Raw genomic sequence first — 16,053 nt, 5'->3', positions numbered from 1 at the left:
TTACAGCACCTAGGAGATGCAAAAAAGAAAAAAAAAAAAAAAAACGCATTTAAAAGCTCCAGTGCTTGATCCTAATAAATGTAAGGTCACCCACTGAACTCAATGAATAGCTCACAGCAGGACAAGGACTCTGGAGTACAATGGACTCGATCCATACGATGGCATAGATAAGTAATGTTTTAATATTTGTCCAAGTTCTGAGTTGAAGATCCCTGGGGCAACAAATTTTCAAAACTGTTCTCTTGAAGAGTGCTTTTTTGGCTTACTCTTCCCCCAAAAATCCGTGTTACTTTATGGCCCTGTGCTGCAGAGCCCCAATACTTCCCACGTAATTTGCAAACAGCCTGCTAAAATTCTAACATGTTTCCCTTTTATGATTCGATCAGGAAATACTACACAAGAGAAAAAGCAAAATAAAACATTTGTCAGTAACTTGAAAATCAAAACAATGTTCTGCTGGAAGAAACATTCTAGAAAAAGAAAATATTTTGTGTAACTACAGATGTGAGTAAATTAGAAGGTTCAACTTAAATAAACTCAAACCAATGAGGGTAAATACAAACAAATAAGAGTAAATGAGAAGGTTTGACTCAAACAAATAAGCTCTTTTAGCGGTGATCTCTGATGAAAATATGGCCTTAGTCTGTATAGCAAATATTACGGCTGAAGGTATGCTCATATCAGAGTGGAATTTGAAGCACTGATCTAACTCCTGTTATAATTCATGTATTTTCTTACTGATTTAGATTTGCCAGGGGTACCTCATCCCACAGCTCGTTGGGAGAGGCATCAGGCCCTGCCATCTGACAGGTACCACTGGGAGGACACGGCCTGAATATGCATCACAGTGGAATCACTTACAACGCAATCTCAAAGTCCAGGACAGCAAATCTCGAGGGATCTGGATAAAACTGGTTTTGATGGGAGCTTGTATTTGACCAAACACAGTCTAAACTCAAGTTAGGATGACAATGTTTTATTTAGAAAACGACTTACCATACTAATACCACAAGCTGTTCCTTCTGCTGCGGGCATGAACTTTGTCTCACACCTATGACCCACTTTGTGACACCACAGAGATTTGCAGATATCCTGAAAAGGAAACAGTACTCACTACAGTACTCACAATTTCCATTATTTCCTGCTGTTTAGAAAGAGTAATAAATGATACATGCTTTTTCTACCTTAAAACACATATAAATAAACTATTTTCTGAATTTAGAAAAGCCTGGGTTTAAGTTTCCTAGCACAGCCATACCCTGTATATTGCCTTCTTGTTTATGCACCGTTTCACTATACATTTCTTAAAACTATATTGAGTGTGAGATTATAATAGAACACAAACAGTGTTAAAAAGTTCATGGCTAAAATTTCATCATGTCTGCAGGGACTATAATACTGTGAAGAGACAAGATTTTTCTAAACCACAGAAGATATCTGGAAAGGCAGTCTGTGCACAGTGCTGTTCACTCCCCCTTCCTTGTCTATGAGCTGTGGAAGGAACACAGCTGCTATCACTTGAATAATGTGGTTAGTAGACGATAAATCAAAATACTCCAGGATAATAACAGGAGTAAAAGAAATTACCATACGTGTTTTCAGAATGAGCACTCCAGATTATTTTTAAAAATACCTTCTCTGAAGAGACCAGTAAGGAGTGTAACAGTCATTAAAACAATAGGTTAATCTAAATTAATCATTCATCATGAAGTCAAGAGTGTAAGTTACATTTCATTGCTCTAAAATAACCCTATAGATCTCCCCCAGGCTTTTTGCTGTCATAAAACACAAGAAACTGAGTCCTTCTTACCCCACACAAGCTTTGATCAAAACTCTACTGCCTGCTAATTTCCCTTAGCATAGCAGGCAAGGGCTCATGGCTCATGTGGATTCAAGTGCCCTCCTTATGACTCCTGGAAGGAACACATTTCCTTCTGAAACTCCCCTGGGACTGGAATATTCCTTAAAAGAGGCCAGTACCTTCAAAGCAAATTGCCAAGCAAGATAAGGGAGAGAAAGAACCCAGGCCTCTGAAGAACCCCGTATCACTTGCACTTATTCAGTGCACTGCAGTTCTTTCATGTCATTTTAACTTCTCAAAAGTGCATCAAGAGGTACCTTTACAAAGCTGAGGTTGCATAGTTTTGCTTTCATTCCAAATTGCCATTTGCACTGGGTATCAGCATCATAGATCTGCCCTGGCAGTTTGTCAGGGTATTTATACTGTCCTGTTTGCTTAGGTTCATCAATCAGGCAGGCAGCTTGAGCTGTACTATAATGAGAAGGTAAATTAATCATGACTATGATCTTTACATCAAAATATTTTAATTTGCTACAGACCAGCACAAATACATAATACTGTATACAGTACCTTTAACTAGTTCTAGAGGTGTGCTCTGAAACAAAAATATCTCTGTGCAAGAACCAAAAGTTCTTGATATCTTGTTGGTACCCTGACCTGCAAAGTTTTAAGGAAGGAGGAATTTCCAGGCTTTGGGACTGTTGTGACAACAAGAAAGAATGATGTCAAATTCTTCTCCTCCCTGTATTCCTGGGTAACCAAGAGCAAGGGGACCTCATTTGCTTTTTTCCCTTAAGTGGATTCCCTGAATCAGGAATCAGCAGCAGCAGCAGGCACAGTGTCCCATTCCAGCATCTGCCTGGTGTGGAGCTGCCCGGAGGCTGCTGCAGGGTGCGTGCTTTGGGCTGGCTGCGTCCAGAGCACAGCTCCCAACTCCACCTTTGCCCCTTTGTCTCTACCAGAGAATCTCTGCATACAGAAGGTCACTTTATGCTAGATTTATCTTCCAAGTGCCAGTCTCTGGGACCATATTGCAGGTTGGGAAGCTCATGTGACTTTTTAGCTTGCAACTTGCATCGGTACACAAAATATATTGCATTAAAAAATCCCCAGAACTCCATTACATTTTCTGGCTGCTACTCAAAGATATTGACTGGGAATTCAAGGATCAGATCCACATTAACTGCCTGATTCTCACTCTAAGGAATTAACACCTAAAATGCCTGTGTTGGTCTTGGTCAGAGCACCTCCTACTATTTTTTAGTATCTGCATTGATAAAAGAAAAAAAAAGGGAAATATTAATGTAATTATGAATTAAACAGTGATTGAAAAACGGTTGCTCTAAAGGCATCACTGAGTTATGATAACATGCTGGAAAAATAACTGACATCTTTCCCTTTTCCCTTTCTCCCAGAAACAGGATGTGAAAAGTGTAAAATGTCCTTTACTCATGACATGAGCTAGATCAAGAGAGAAACTCCACTGAGAAAGGCCACTGATGTTAATTTACATTTTGTAATGACTTTGGTACCACTGTGTCTGCCCTCTTTTGTGTACACTTCCTATTAATTCTCTAACAAACCCAGCTGCTGACGGGAACGCCTGGGAAAGAATGATACACCAGTCATTACTGCAGGGTAGTCCTGGAGGGTGAAACTCATGCTTTTGAAACAAGGCAGGACAAAAGCCCTTCCAGGCCACACCACCTCAATGCTCCAGCAGCCCGAGTGTGTGGGCTCACACACTCCAAGGGTTTGAGCACATTTTAAAGGAGGAGAATTTCGCACTTTAGTAATTTTTATGCTGTTCAGGAATTCAAGCCCAGTTACTAAAGCTGCATTCCCTGGCATGGGCCCAGATTTACATCTGACCTACCTGAGAAATTTGTTGAGATACTGCCTGCTGCACACAGACCAAGAAAACACTCCATTGTTTCCAGTGAGTGTGGGAGACATAATATTTCCCTCAGCTTTTCTACAAGCATTTCCTTCTCCATCGTGAATCATACCAAAGCTGAAAAGAGAACCAGGTGGGAGAGTGAAAATCTAGATTAAACAGAAGCAAGACAAAATCTGGGGGAAAAGAAACACTTTCTTGGTCACAGCTCCACGCTTGAACTCCACAGGGAATGTGGAATTCATCCCTTTCACTCCAAAGGCATGAAAACATATGCGCCACAAAAATTAGTATTGGTATGAAACAAGTTCCAATTAACAGCAAATTTTTGTCATCACACACTTGTCTGATGGGAAAGGATAGTCAGGTTCCAAGGAAGAGCCACACTGGGGGTGGACAGGAGGTCTGCACTGGGAGCCAGTGCCAGGACACTGCACAGAGGCACTGGAGCTGCAGACTGGGCTCAGTTTCCCAGTTCACCCATTTCTCATTCCCGAAGGAGAACATTTTCATAAGGAGGTGGATGGACATCATGGATTTTATGTTCAGCCACACTTGTACTTTCCTGTGAACCTGTCAGCTTAAAACCAGCAAGCAGTGTGGGCCTGTCTTTGCCCAGGGATAATGCCTGTTAACATGAGTGGTGTGGAGATCAGAATCCATGGAAATAGCAGCCACAGGAATATACCTTACATACCATAACTGCCTTCCTAATAGGCAGGAAGAGCTACAGAGCTCCACTTGCAGCAAAGGAAATGGGTGAGAATGAAGAGAATACAAAAGTATGAATATAAAAATATTATTCTTCCTAATTTTGGCCACTAACTTGCTATATTATCTCAGGCAAATCACATTGGTTTCCTCACCTTTGTTATACAGTGTCATTTTGTCTAGACTGTAAATGTTCAATGGGAAGAGTGCCTCTTACTGGGAATACTGCCTCTTATGGGGTGTTTTGCTCAGTCTGAGAATCAGGAGGCCCAGCTTTCACTAGGAGAGGTGTTAGGATGATATAAAGAATAACAGGCAATAATAAAAAAAATCACATTATAATTACAAATTATGGGGATTTTATTGATATAATAAAGCTAATTTTTAGAGGTTTTCCTTTCACTGTTCTGTATTTACTCACTGTATGGGACATCTGTGAATTTCAATGTGTTTGGGATAGAAATTTCATCATCTGTTACTTCAATATTGTAGTACATTGGTGACTTTATAAATGTAATCTGTGCATGTGCAGGGAATATCTCATATACTGGACTCAAGCCTCTACTGCTATAAATCATTACAGGCTCATCAGAGTTACTGCATGTGTTGCCACCAGCTGAGGCTGCAAACTTCCTAAAATATATGGCTCTTTCTATAAATGGACAAAAAAAAGTACCAATTGAGCCAGTATTTTAGAATCCTTCATAAAATACTTTATTCCCCTGCACTGCAGCCAGAGAATCCCCAGTTTATATTCCACTGACACAACGGGGTCTGGACACCCAGAGGAACTGTTAAGCTTTCAGGTAAAAACACAAACTTTAGAAAATCATTAAAATGCCTAACAAAACACTAAAATGTCTAACCACTGAAGCTTTCAGTGGATCACAGAGTGTGATATTCCCCTCCTGTGAAACCTTTGGTTAATACATTCACAGTGGACCTCAGCACCCCCAAGGCTGTCACAGGTTTTTTTCTTCCAGAAGTCTTTGTATCACAGAAACCAAGTCCTGTTGTCTTACATCATGTATTAGGTAGTCTCAGGACCATGAACATGACAAATTATCATAAAGACATTTTGTGTCTGGCACAGGCTTTCCCCAGGAGATAAGAAGCATTTTATTAGGAGCATGGAAGTATACCAAAGAAAGGTTGAACAATATGTGAATCAAAGGCAGTGGTGAAAGAGGAAAAAATAAAGAATTTTTTTTTTAAATTCCAAGAAGACTCTTCCAAATCAAATAAGGAAATTAAAAGGGAGGAGAATATAAAGAGGATAAATGGGATAATTCTTGAATAATAATCTATGGGCCTGATTCTCTACTAATACTGATCGAAGGGCATTAAAAATATCCTGAGGTCAGTGAAATTGCATTAGTGTGACAGGAGGATCAAACAATATTCATATTACATATCTGGTCCTTTGAATGCTTTGGCACAATTCCCACAGGCCTCACTGGCAGCTGGATTACTCTTTAATTCCTTGCTTCCCTTCAGATGCACAGAAACCTGTGAAAGGGTCACTTCTGTAGACATTAGGTCATAGTGTACTGCAGAGCATATTTGTACAATGAAAACTAAATAGTCCTGATGCACTCAGGCAGAATGGGAGGGCTTCATGCCTTGACCAATCAGCAGAATACAGTACCACTGCTTTCCAAAGGTCTTCTGTGCATTAATGTTGCTGAAAAATCAAGACCTTTGAACTAACCCGTGATGTCAGGTTTGTACCACACAGAGAAACTGTGCTTCTCTACTGCCAGTGGTGAGACCAACTCCAGCTTGAACTGTGCTAAAATTGGAAATCAAAACTATCCACAAAGTTGTGGAAAAGTAATTCAAAATTATTGGGGAAAAAAACCAGCAGAACAAAACCTGATCATCATCTTTAGCTTTAATTCAACAAATTGAAGAATAGCTGAAGCTCCACAAAAGATTACTCCTGATTTTGTATGAGACACGCCAGGTTCTAAGAAAATGACAGTCTTTCTACAATAGAAATCAAATGGAAATCCAACAGATATAAATACAGAAAGGCAGAAACCAGCACAAAGGTGGGTTTTTACCCAAATCACACACTAAACACGTAGAGAGAACAAAGGACAGGCTGAATGTTTCCTATGAAACTCTGGGTCTTCTGGGAAAAGGAGACCTCCAAGAGACTCAGAGAGATCCCCTCTCCACTGAAGCTGCAGAAACCTGCAGTGCCCCCTCTCTTTTTGAAGCAACCATATGGATACCAGCAGTAATTTACCTACCAGAATGTGGGAGCAGTGTGAGAAGCTCAAACGTATGAAAGAGGACTTGTCAGTTCTGAGCCCTGCAGAACACCACTGGTGACCAGTATTCAGCTGGATGCAACTCTGCTCACCACCAATCTCTGGGCTTCCAAATGATTTATATTTAGAATGAGCCAATCCAAATGATCTATATTTAACTGATTTATATTAAATAGTCTATGTTTCCATTCACTTACATATTTGTTTATAGAAGAAGAAACTTACTTGTGTCCAGATTCATGAGCAATTGTAAAAGCCAGTCCAAGGCCTGTATCTTCATTAATGGTGCAACTGCGGTACTTGCTGCACATGCCACTGATAGGTGCAAATCCTGAAGGAAGGAAGCAGTAAAATAGCTTGTTCCTCTACAGAATTCCAAATACACGTATCATCTGCACTGCTCCTAATAAGCCAGTTTATTTTGGCACAGGGAGACGCTTGTCTACTTCATCAGGTTTATCATGGAGGAATTACAGCAGACTTTTATTTGACAATAAAGGGACTCCTATATAAAAAGTATAAATCAAACCTAACCTCTCCAACTACGCTTTATTTGTAAAGATTATTCTCCCCCCCAACCCACCCCCCCATGCCTTTCCTGCTCTCAAATTAGGGAGGAATCCCATTCAAAAAAGCAAGCAGTCACAAAAATAAAAAAAAATAAGAGTAGCTCAGAAATATTCTCAAAATCAAAAATATTCCTTGAAGAGGCGACAATTCAAAAATACTACTGTACTGTCTTCTTCAAGAAGAATAAGAGCATGTGCAAAAATGAACTCCTTTATTTGAAACCAATTCTGCTCCTGCTGTGGACACCCCCACGTTTCTCAGCCTGTGTTTTGGTGTCATACCTAAAGTATCACAGGGCTCGTTCTTCCAAGAGCAGATGTCAAAGCCTGTCAGAAGGATGGCATGGTCGTGGCGCTTCCCGTTCTTCCCAACCAGGGCCGACTGCCACTGACAGAAGCTGTTCAGGGACTGGTCAGCGTGGTGGTTGATTAACAACCCACTCTGCAGGGAGTGCACAGACACACAGACAAGGTGCTTCCATCAGGATGTGAGAAAGGAGATTGAAAAAGTATGAATTGCTAAGAGGGGAAAGGGAATTAATATTTCATATTTGTTCTACATCAATTTATGTATTCCCATGTTGACTGTCTGTGGTGGTTGAGTCAGCTGATGAGTGAATCTCTTACAACTGTAAAATAAAACTGGGCCTCTCCCCAGACACACAGATATTTCCAAAGTTGGTGGCTGGAATTACAGTGTACAAATATTTTTGATTCCTGAGAATGCTGAACACCAAGCCATATTCAATATTGTGATTAAAATGTATTGTGATTTCTGAGGAGGAAAAGTATTATCCAAGTAGATCAACCCATTATGGATTTCTTTTCAGCAAAAGAGGTTTTGTCTTCTTTTGTCTCAGCACCCCTGACACAAGAATTGGCGCCACTCCCACCTTTTGTTACATGCTTTCTTTAGTTTGGGACTTCTCCTTACCACTTCTGATCATCACACCCCGGAAAGCTCAGTTCAAAATTTTTCTGTTTATTTAAATACTTATTAAGTAGATTCCTTATTCCAGACATTTCTCCTCAAGGAAACACCGGAAAATGTTCAGTTTTATCTTACTGGAAGCATTTCAGTGTTTCTAAAGAATATTTATATGAAATGAAGAATTTAGAATAAAAACCCAAGAAGCACTGAAAAGCAGAAAGCGTCATTTTGGAGATTTTGGCAGTTTTAATCTTCTTCTCATACTCTGTCTTAAGAAACCTCCCTGTACATAACACGGGACACCCAATGCTCCCAATGAACAGCAGCAAATGAAGTAGCTCAGACAAAAATTCTGACACAACTTACAGGCTCTTGTTCCAAAAGAAGCAGGCTCACAACAATAATGTTTATATCACTTCCAATCGTTCCATCTTTAAACAGACTAGAGACCTGCAATGATTATTGGAGAGGAAATGTCACCTACATGCGTAATCCCTTTTTAATAGATTAAACACATGTCCTGAGTTATTGCCTTGGAATTCAACTTTCAGTACTAACTAATGGAGTTATACACCTTGGAGGATTAATCCAAAAGAGCTCAAACCAGAAGAATTATGTCCCAAACTACACTTAGTCAAAAACTTGAAAATCTTCTATTGACTTCAGTGGCCTTTGATCTGTGCTTGGTCTCCTGGATCAAGTGTAATTAAGGCCAAAGTTCAAGCTCAAGTTTTTCAGTACAAAAGTAAAGAGCAAGACAACACAGGAAAACCTGTATCTGGTCAAATTATATCAATTTTATGGGAATAAATTTGTGCTTTCTCAAATAAATGTTTGTTTCTAGGAGACATGAGATGAAACAGACTAAGCTTCACGATACTAAATGAAAGTTTCAGAGTACTACACAGGAAGTATTGTAAAATTTTAACACTTTAATTTTTTTTTTTTTTCCACTCCACGGTACTGTTGCCAGAGCTGTGATAATCTAAAGATGTACATTTAAAGGCTTTTTGACCTAAGTTATACATTAGATGAGGGTTGAAGAAAGGCTTGCATAGGGTGCCTCTGCTATTTTTAGTATCACTTTTTGTCTAATGAAGGATCCTACTCTCACACAATATTCCCCAGAGAAAAGACACTTCAGTGACACCACACCTTACCATGTTCATGACTGTTAAGATGTATGTTGTTACATTTTCCTTGCCATGTTTCTCCAACATTTTTTTATCTGCCACAACAAGGGTTTCAACATTTAGACTTCCATTTTTCTGAATTTTAGCAGATGATCTTTTGAACCTCACAGAAGTCCCATACTCATCTGAGCGAATGTAGGTCTCTTCTGTGGGTGGCTTGGGTGCATCTAAAAGGAAATAAAACTGTTTTGGAAAGAGTTCAGATCACCCATGAACAGTTTCATCAGAAAATGAAGTATCACAGGTTTAAAGCCTTAGATTATTTTTATAGCATGTGATTTAATACTTCTGGCTAAGTTCTCCTATATTTATTAAAAAATACCTGATTCATTCCTGAGGGAAGGACGGCTACAGGGAGAGAAGGAAATGGGAGAACCACATTCGTACGCAATAAGCAGTTTAAAATAAGGAACTAATCTAACAAAATGGTAGCATCTGTGCAAAAAAATACAACAGAATTTTTAACAGAGTATCTGCATTTTTCCTGTCCTTTTGATAACTTCCTGAGGTGTTTGGCATGTGCTACTTACATAGCAGCTGGCAAAAAAGTCCTTTCCACAACAGATGTCCATGGTCAGTACAGAAATCAGATACCCACCACAAGTAAATTCCTGCCAGCCTGATATGAGGACTGACATCAGCCTTCCATGCCAAACTGCCACTGAGATTTTTCCTGCTGTGATGGATGCCAAGGGAATGTATTTATTGAGTATAGGGAAAAGTTGGGCAACACCAAGGAGGGCTTGACAACAACGATGCATATCCCAATTCCAGGGTGCATTTTCTCTCTCTTTGCTGGTGCAGCACAGGCAGTGGCACAGCTGGAGAATGCTCTCTACTCCAGTTCTTCAGGGAACCAGAGAAAGGGAAAAGAAATCCATCTCCCACATCCTACAGTGCTCCTGCTATCCACAGCTTCTTCTGCATAAACCTACACTGCCTCTGCATCAAGAATTAACTCAAAGGCCACTCTAACAAACTCTTTGGATAGCAATGGGATTTTTTTTGACATGGGATGTAAAAACACAAGTGAGGGAGCCTCAGGTAGTGATCCTGCCTGTGCCTCATCAGAAAGTTACTCCAAAGAGCTAAAACAGACCCTTACTTGCTTCCATGCCAAACTGGGAAATCAAGAACACCACAGAATGCACAACAGTGGTCTGCTTTCAGGAACTCAGCACTCTGAAGAGCATTTAACATACAAAGGACCATGTTACGGTCATTTTCAAATGTATCACTCATTATACACAACTGTCTTTTACAAGCTCAAAGAACTTTTCTCTCCTGGAAGCAGACTGAGATACAAGGACAGGCCTCACCCAAGAGGGAAGTGCTCAGTTCAAGGCACATCAGTGCCCAGGTACTATTTCGAAGGCGATACAACTTCAGCACACACATATATCCATGAGCAGAGGAGTTTTGCTCTTGAATTTACTTCACTGCTAGTCATAAAACCTTAGCAGCAGTTTCATGCATGTTTTACTAACTATAGTCCAGTTAGTTCTCATGATCTAAAAGCATTTGCGTTGTGACAAAGAGTTTGGAAGATGATTAACTGGCTTTTCTAGTGCCTACAAACTACTTACACATGAAATTTTAAAAGATGGTGAGTGGGACAAGCTGTTTTTATGACAAAGTGGCAATGTGCTCTTCCCTCTTACTGCTCAGCAAGTTTAATTTCATTCTTTAGGTTAGAATAAATTAACCTTGACTAGGCAGGGTTAACAGCAGAGCACCGCCTTTTGTCAGCCTGAATTTTCCATCCCTTTGTTCATTCGAGCTGAAATTTTCTATTCCAGGTGACCAGACTGGATTTTGCTGCAAACTTCAAACGGGTGTGACTCCAGATCTCAGAATAAAACCAGGAAAATAATATAAAAACTTAAAAAAAAAAAAAGGCAAGAAGAAAAAAGTACCAAATACTCATAGAAAAAGTGTTCCCTTTACTGGAGTAATTTCTTCTGCATCCTGTATTTTCCTCTACTCAATTAAACAATGACAAGTGATTTTATTTGTATTTCATTCAGTGAACACAAGATCAATTTGTTCTATAAATTAACCAAGGCTGGGTCTGGAAATAAGTTGTTATTTTTTAGAACTCCTTCCTTTCTCTCAGAAGGATACAGGTATGAGCTGCATGAAGTGAAAGACCACAGGATGTGAAAAGAAAGTTTTGTGGATAAGGTATTTAAATGCCATCTTGCTGAATAGGATCCTAAGAGTGTGTCTGACATCGAGTTCCTAAACAGTGATGGGTAGATCACTCTAGCTAAACTCATCACAGTTGGATGCTAATTGCATGCTCTTCATTTTGTATAAACTTCAGCTTGAATATGCAACTAAGAGCTCAGAGTTGTAAGTGACATTATTGAATAAATGGATTTACATGTAGAATTACAAAAGCAAGAAAAATGTTAAAGAAAAATTCCGTTTTTCAATTTGGTCCCCAGAAGCAATGGTTACCTCTGACCTCTCCTGTGTCTGAGTCCCATTTATAAGACAGGAATAACAATAATATCTCCTCACATCCCAGGAGGTCATGCAAATACAGTGTTCAAAATGCTCTCCATTATAGGGATAAGCACTGTATAAAAGCTCAAGAGGACATGAATAATTCTGAATTTGTACAAGCAGTCACAGCAGGAACAGTAAATAAGGCACAAACTCACAGTGGACAAAATGGGCCAGTGTAGGACAGAGGAGATAACCGAGCACCATCACCCCTGCTCTGCAGCAGGAAAACCAGACAGGAGGGAAAGGGAGGGTGTAATGAGGCAGTTTGGGGCTGCATTAGAAGGCAAATGCTTACAGGTTGAATCACAGGCTATTGTATCTGGAATTTGAGGGTTGGCTTTTAAACCTGGGGGAAGGATTTTTGAATTTTTAACAAGCCATTTGTTTTCAGGCCGCAGTCTCAGCCAGCCACCTTTCCCACTAACTCCTTTCTCATTCCTTCCCTTCTATTTATTTTCTCTTTCTTCCTTACACACCTTTGGAAAAGGAAGCTGCTCATTTTCTCAGAATTTCAGTAGGAAGTTGGAAGAATGTAAGTGGACTGAGGCACTGTTTTCAACACTGTTTGCAGTCCTGGAGACCCTCATTAAGAAACTCAGCTCAGAAGCTGATCAGCTTTCAAAAAGACTCAACTGAATGCTAAAAGTACAGATATAGGGTCCAAGGGAGCTCTAAAATGTTCTGCAATTCAAGGACCTAATGAAGGATTCAGAATGGATCTTGGCAGGTAATATATTTCAATATATTTTTTAAGACATGGCTCCAAAATCTTATTTAAACAATTTACATGGGTGGTTCTTTTTGAAGATCTCAGTTGCTGAAAATTTCATTATCAAATGGTGAGTTCTGAAAGACTTTCTCTCCATCCTCTCAGAAATTAATGATTTTGAAGCTTTTATTCTCCATCTTCAAGCCTAATTCATTTTTTATCCCCAGTCTAACAGAGAGAAGTTCAGGAACTTGGCATCCATCACTGTGCAGAACTGCTTACTGAAAACTATGTCAATGTAAAAAAAAAAAATCACCATTGGGATCTTTTAATCTAGGCAAAGTACAAGAAAACTAAACAGTGATTCTGATGGCTTAATAAAAGATGATTCTGTGAACTTGGAGGAAAACTCAAGCTCCTCATGTATGTTTCACGTTAGGAATATATAATTTAGAGTTATTATGTCTCCATCCCAAAGGGATGTGAAGAGATGTGAAGCCCACCTCGGGACCACCACACAGCCTGAAACAGCCACTACCTCAAGAAAGGAGAGAAAGTTTCCTTACATACATTTCTTGCGACGTCCACAAAAATGCTGCTTTTGAAACCTTCCGTGGTGGTAACCGCTCGCTTGTGCGTGAAACTTGTGGGAAGTGTGCATTCTGTCATGGCCAAAAGGGGAGGATTTGGGATGGGGCTCTACTGGGTACCGGTGCACCTTCCCCTCGGCAGTCCGCTTGTACAGCACGTGCGGGTGGTGGCCGGCGGGGGACGTGAAGTTGTGCTCCTGTGCCAGCTGCTGAGGTAATGGAGAGATCAGGAACTCGATCTGCCGTGTCCTTATCAAACCTGACTAAAAAAAGAAACGGCACCACAAATTAGAGAGGAGGCTGTCATGGCTCACAGATGGAACGTGCCAGCTCCCCAAGCAACCTTCCTGCAAAGCCCAAACTGACTGCAGTGTGCACCTCCACACTGGTTAGCTACTCAAGTTATTATTACTTGACTTATAGATCAAGTTATATATCAAGTTATTATTATTCAAGTTACAATCTGGATATTCTTCCCATTTACATACGCATCGTTTCACTTTGGACATGACCAGGTTTCACACTTGGAAAAACACAAACAGGAAAGTTGTGGGACAAGCAGCACAGCACCTTCACACAGTAGCATGGATAGTTTCATATGCAATATTAACCCATTCTTCACAGTACAGGTTTGTTTGTGTACAGGATATACATAAAAAGGAAATGCTTTTGGAAAACACAACTTCTCATAAGTGCACACATTATAAAAGAAAATATTTGAATTAAGGCCCGCAGCTTTTTCAGAACAAGGTATTAGCAAACAGGAATCCCAGACTTAAGGTCACTCTAAGTAGACAATGACATGACAGGTCAGCAGCACAAAGCTGAAGCATCTGAACATTTAAGCACCATCATTCAGTAATCAACTCCCCACACTTTAATCATAATTCAAACACAATGTAAAATTTATACCTTCCTACAAGGGAAATCACTAAAGGCAAATATCTGATTGTTTTCCTTCTTGGATCCCTGAAAGACAGAAGTACGGGAAAACTACAGTGTAGTTTTCACATAGTATCTGTGCATAAAACTGCACGTGATGAAGTGTTTCCAGGATCAGGGCCAGGGAAATGTGGGTGGCACTGAGGAAGTATTTCCATGCAGCTCATTAATCAGTTATGATTTTATTTCATTTCTTGGTTTTGTAAAACATGTTGTAATAAACACCCCTTTTTACCAAGTCAAAAACCAAGAAAAAGTTTCGTCAGGTAATTCTATTACATTATATACGTAATACTAGATACAGATTTTTGGTTTGGATCAGTGAGGCTCTACCATGTGCCAACACCCTCCTGCCAAAACTGACATCCCACGAGGACTACATATCTCTTAGGCTTCAGAAAAATATGTGCAGACAAACAAATGTCAATTGCAAACCATCTTGCCCCACATCTCCAGTCCTCCAAGACCATGATTCCACCTCCTTCCTCAAAAAAGGCTTTGAAAATGCAGACATGACACATGTATCCCCCCTTCCCTTCTGAAATGGATGTTCTTCTTTAGCAGAACCTCCCAGGGCTGGAATGCCATGGGTGTCACAAAGAGAGCAGCTTGAATGCCTGATGTAAGCATTGTATTTTTTTAAGGATCTGTGGAATTTTCTGCGCTTTAAGAACTGTTTCCCATAAGGAAAACTCAACACAAAGTGAAAAGCAAGTGAAAATTGAAAGTTACATATGAATCTTCACAGCTTTAACTGTTTACTAAACTAATGCTTAAATTGATTTTAAGTCTATTCCAGCTGGAAAGATTTATCAAAGATCTGCAGGTCCTCCACAGTCTACAGTCATCCACTGTGCTCTTTTCATGGAAATTCTCTTCTGCTGATCCAAACCAAAGGCAGCTTTGCAGTACTCCCCAATATAAGCACCTTTCACAGGGGCCCAATAACAGTGCCCATAAAATAACACTGTGATCGCAGTTTTGGCAACAGAAGAGATTCCACATTATGAACTGAGTCTAATTGCCCTCTGAATAATAACAATAAAAAAACAAACAAATGACAGTCTGATCAACAATTTGCCCATTCTCCTCTCTTTAACATGAATTCATAATTACGTATCTCAGCCTGTATATACTTAACATTCTAAAAGAAGGTTAAAATTTCCTCCATCAATAAAAGACAGGTCTTCAATAATTGACAGGAATTTAACTCGCCTGCTCACTGCCATAAGTTGGCAGGTTTCAAATGTCAGATCACATTTGATCATGACAAAGTACTTTCCTGTAGGGAAGATGACTAATATTTTAATCCTTATGATGTATGTCATCACACAATTTACAAGTGGTTCTGAGAGGCAATCTTTATCTAGAATGCACTGATAATTGGGCACTGCTAAGCAATTTTTTTTTCAGCTGGAAAACAGAAATGTAGTGAATCTGGTTCTTATTTCCCCCTTTTAAAGGTTTCCACATCTGAAATTATTCCTGTAGGATTCATTTTGTAAATGATTCAGACCATATGGAAAAAAAGGGGGTTCCACATTTTCCTGTAAGAAACTGTCCCTGATGTACATGAAGTCTCAGCCCCAAACATCATTTCTATATTTAACCTTATAAGGGTGGATTGAAAATTCATGGTGGGGGGGAAGAAGTGACTGAATTCTGGGCCCTGCATGTATTTTACTGCACCTTTACAGGGGCTGTAGCTGAGTGCCTCACAAATGTAGTCACTTTTTCTCCAACAGAAAAGACCCTAAATCTCCAATAAGACCTTTTTCCTTTGGGTCTTACATCAGACTCATCCTCCAAGTTGAAAAAATGCCATGTGAATGAAAGATATCAAAAAGAAGATAACATCCAGTTTTATGAAGTTGTCAAGAAGAAAGGGGAAGTGCCACAGAGCAGTCTGGACACTCA

The 16,053-nt window shown here is 39.7% G+C and overlaps 1 protein-coding gene across 4 annotated transcripts in view; it reads right to left on the bottom strand.

Moving 5' to 3' along the window:
- The window catches only part of ADAMTS18 (ADAM metallopeptidase with thrombospondin type 1 motif 18), a 77,165-nt gene that overhangs the window by 35,770 nt on the left and 25,342 nt on the right, over positions 1-16,053 (bottom strand). For 2 of the 4 annotated variants that reach the window (XM_032121784.1, XM_032121785.1), the window contains exons 4-11: positions 13,175-13,457; positions 9,349-9,548; positions 8,555-8,638; positions 7,540-7,699; positions 6,914-7,019; positions 3,678-3,815; positions 2,119-2,272; positions 997-1,092 (exon numbers count right to left, since the gene is read on the bottom strand). In XM_032121784.1, coding sequence (XP_031977675.1) covers positions 997-1,092; positions 2,119-2,272; positions 3,678-3,815; positions 6,914-7,019; positions 7,540-7,699; positions 8,555-8,638; positions 9,349-9,548; positions 13,175-13,457 — 1,221 coding nt within the window. Of the gene's footprint in view, positions 1-996; positions 1,093-2,118; positions 2,273-3,677; positions 3,816-6,913; positions 7,020-7,539; positions 7,700-8,554; positions 8,639-9,348; positions 9,549-13,170; positions 13,458-16,053 lie in introns of those variants that run through there. The other 2 variants (XM_032121787.1, XM_032121786.1) reach the window with 2 other exon arrangements.

The sequence above is a fragment of the Corvus moneduloides genome, chromosome 12 (genome assembly GCF_009650955.1).
Source record: "Corvus moneduloides isolate bCorMon1 chromosome 12, bCorMon1.pri, whole genome shotgun sequence".
Taxonomy (NCBI): domain Eukaryota; kingdom Metazoa; phylum Chordata; class Aves; order Passeriformes; family Corvidae; genus Corvus; species Corvus moneduloides.
Note: the sequence above shows the minus strand (reverse complement) of the source record. Positions and strands in the feature narration are given on the sequence as shown.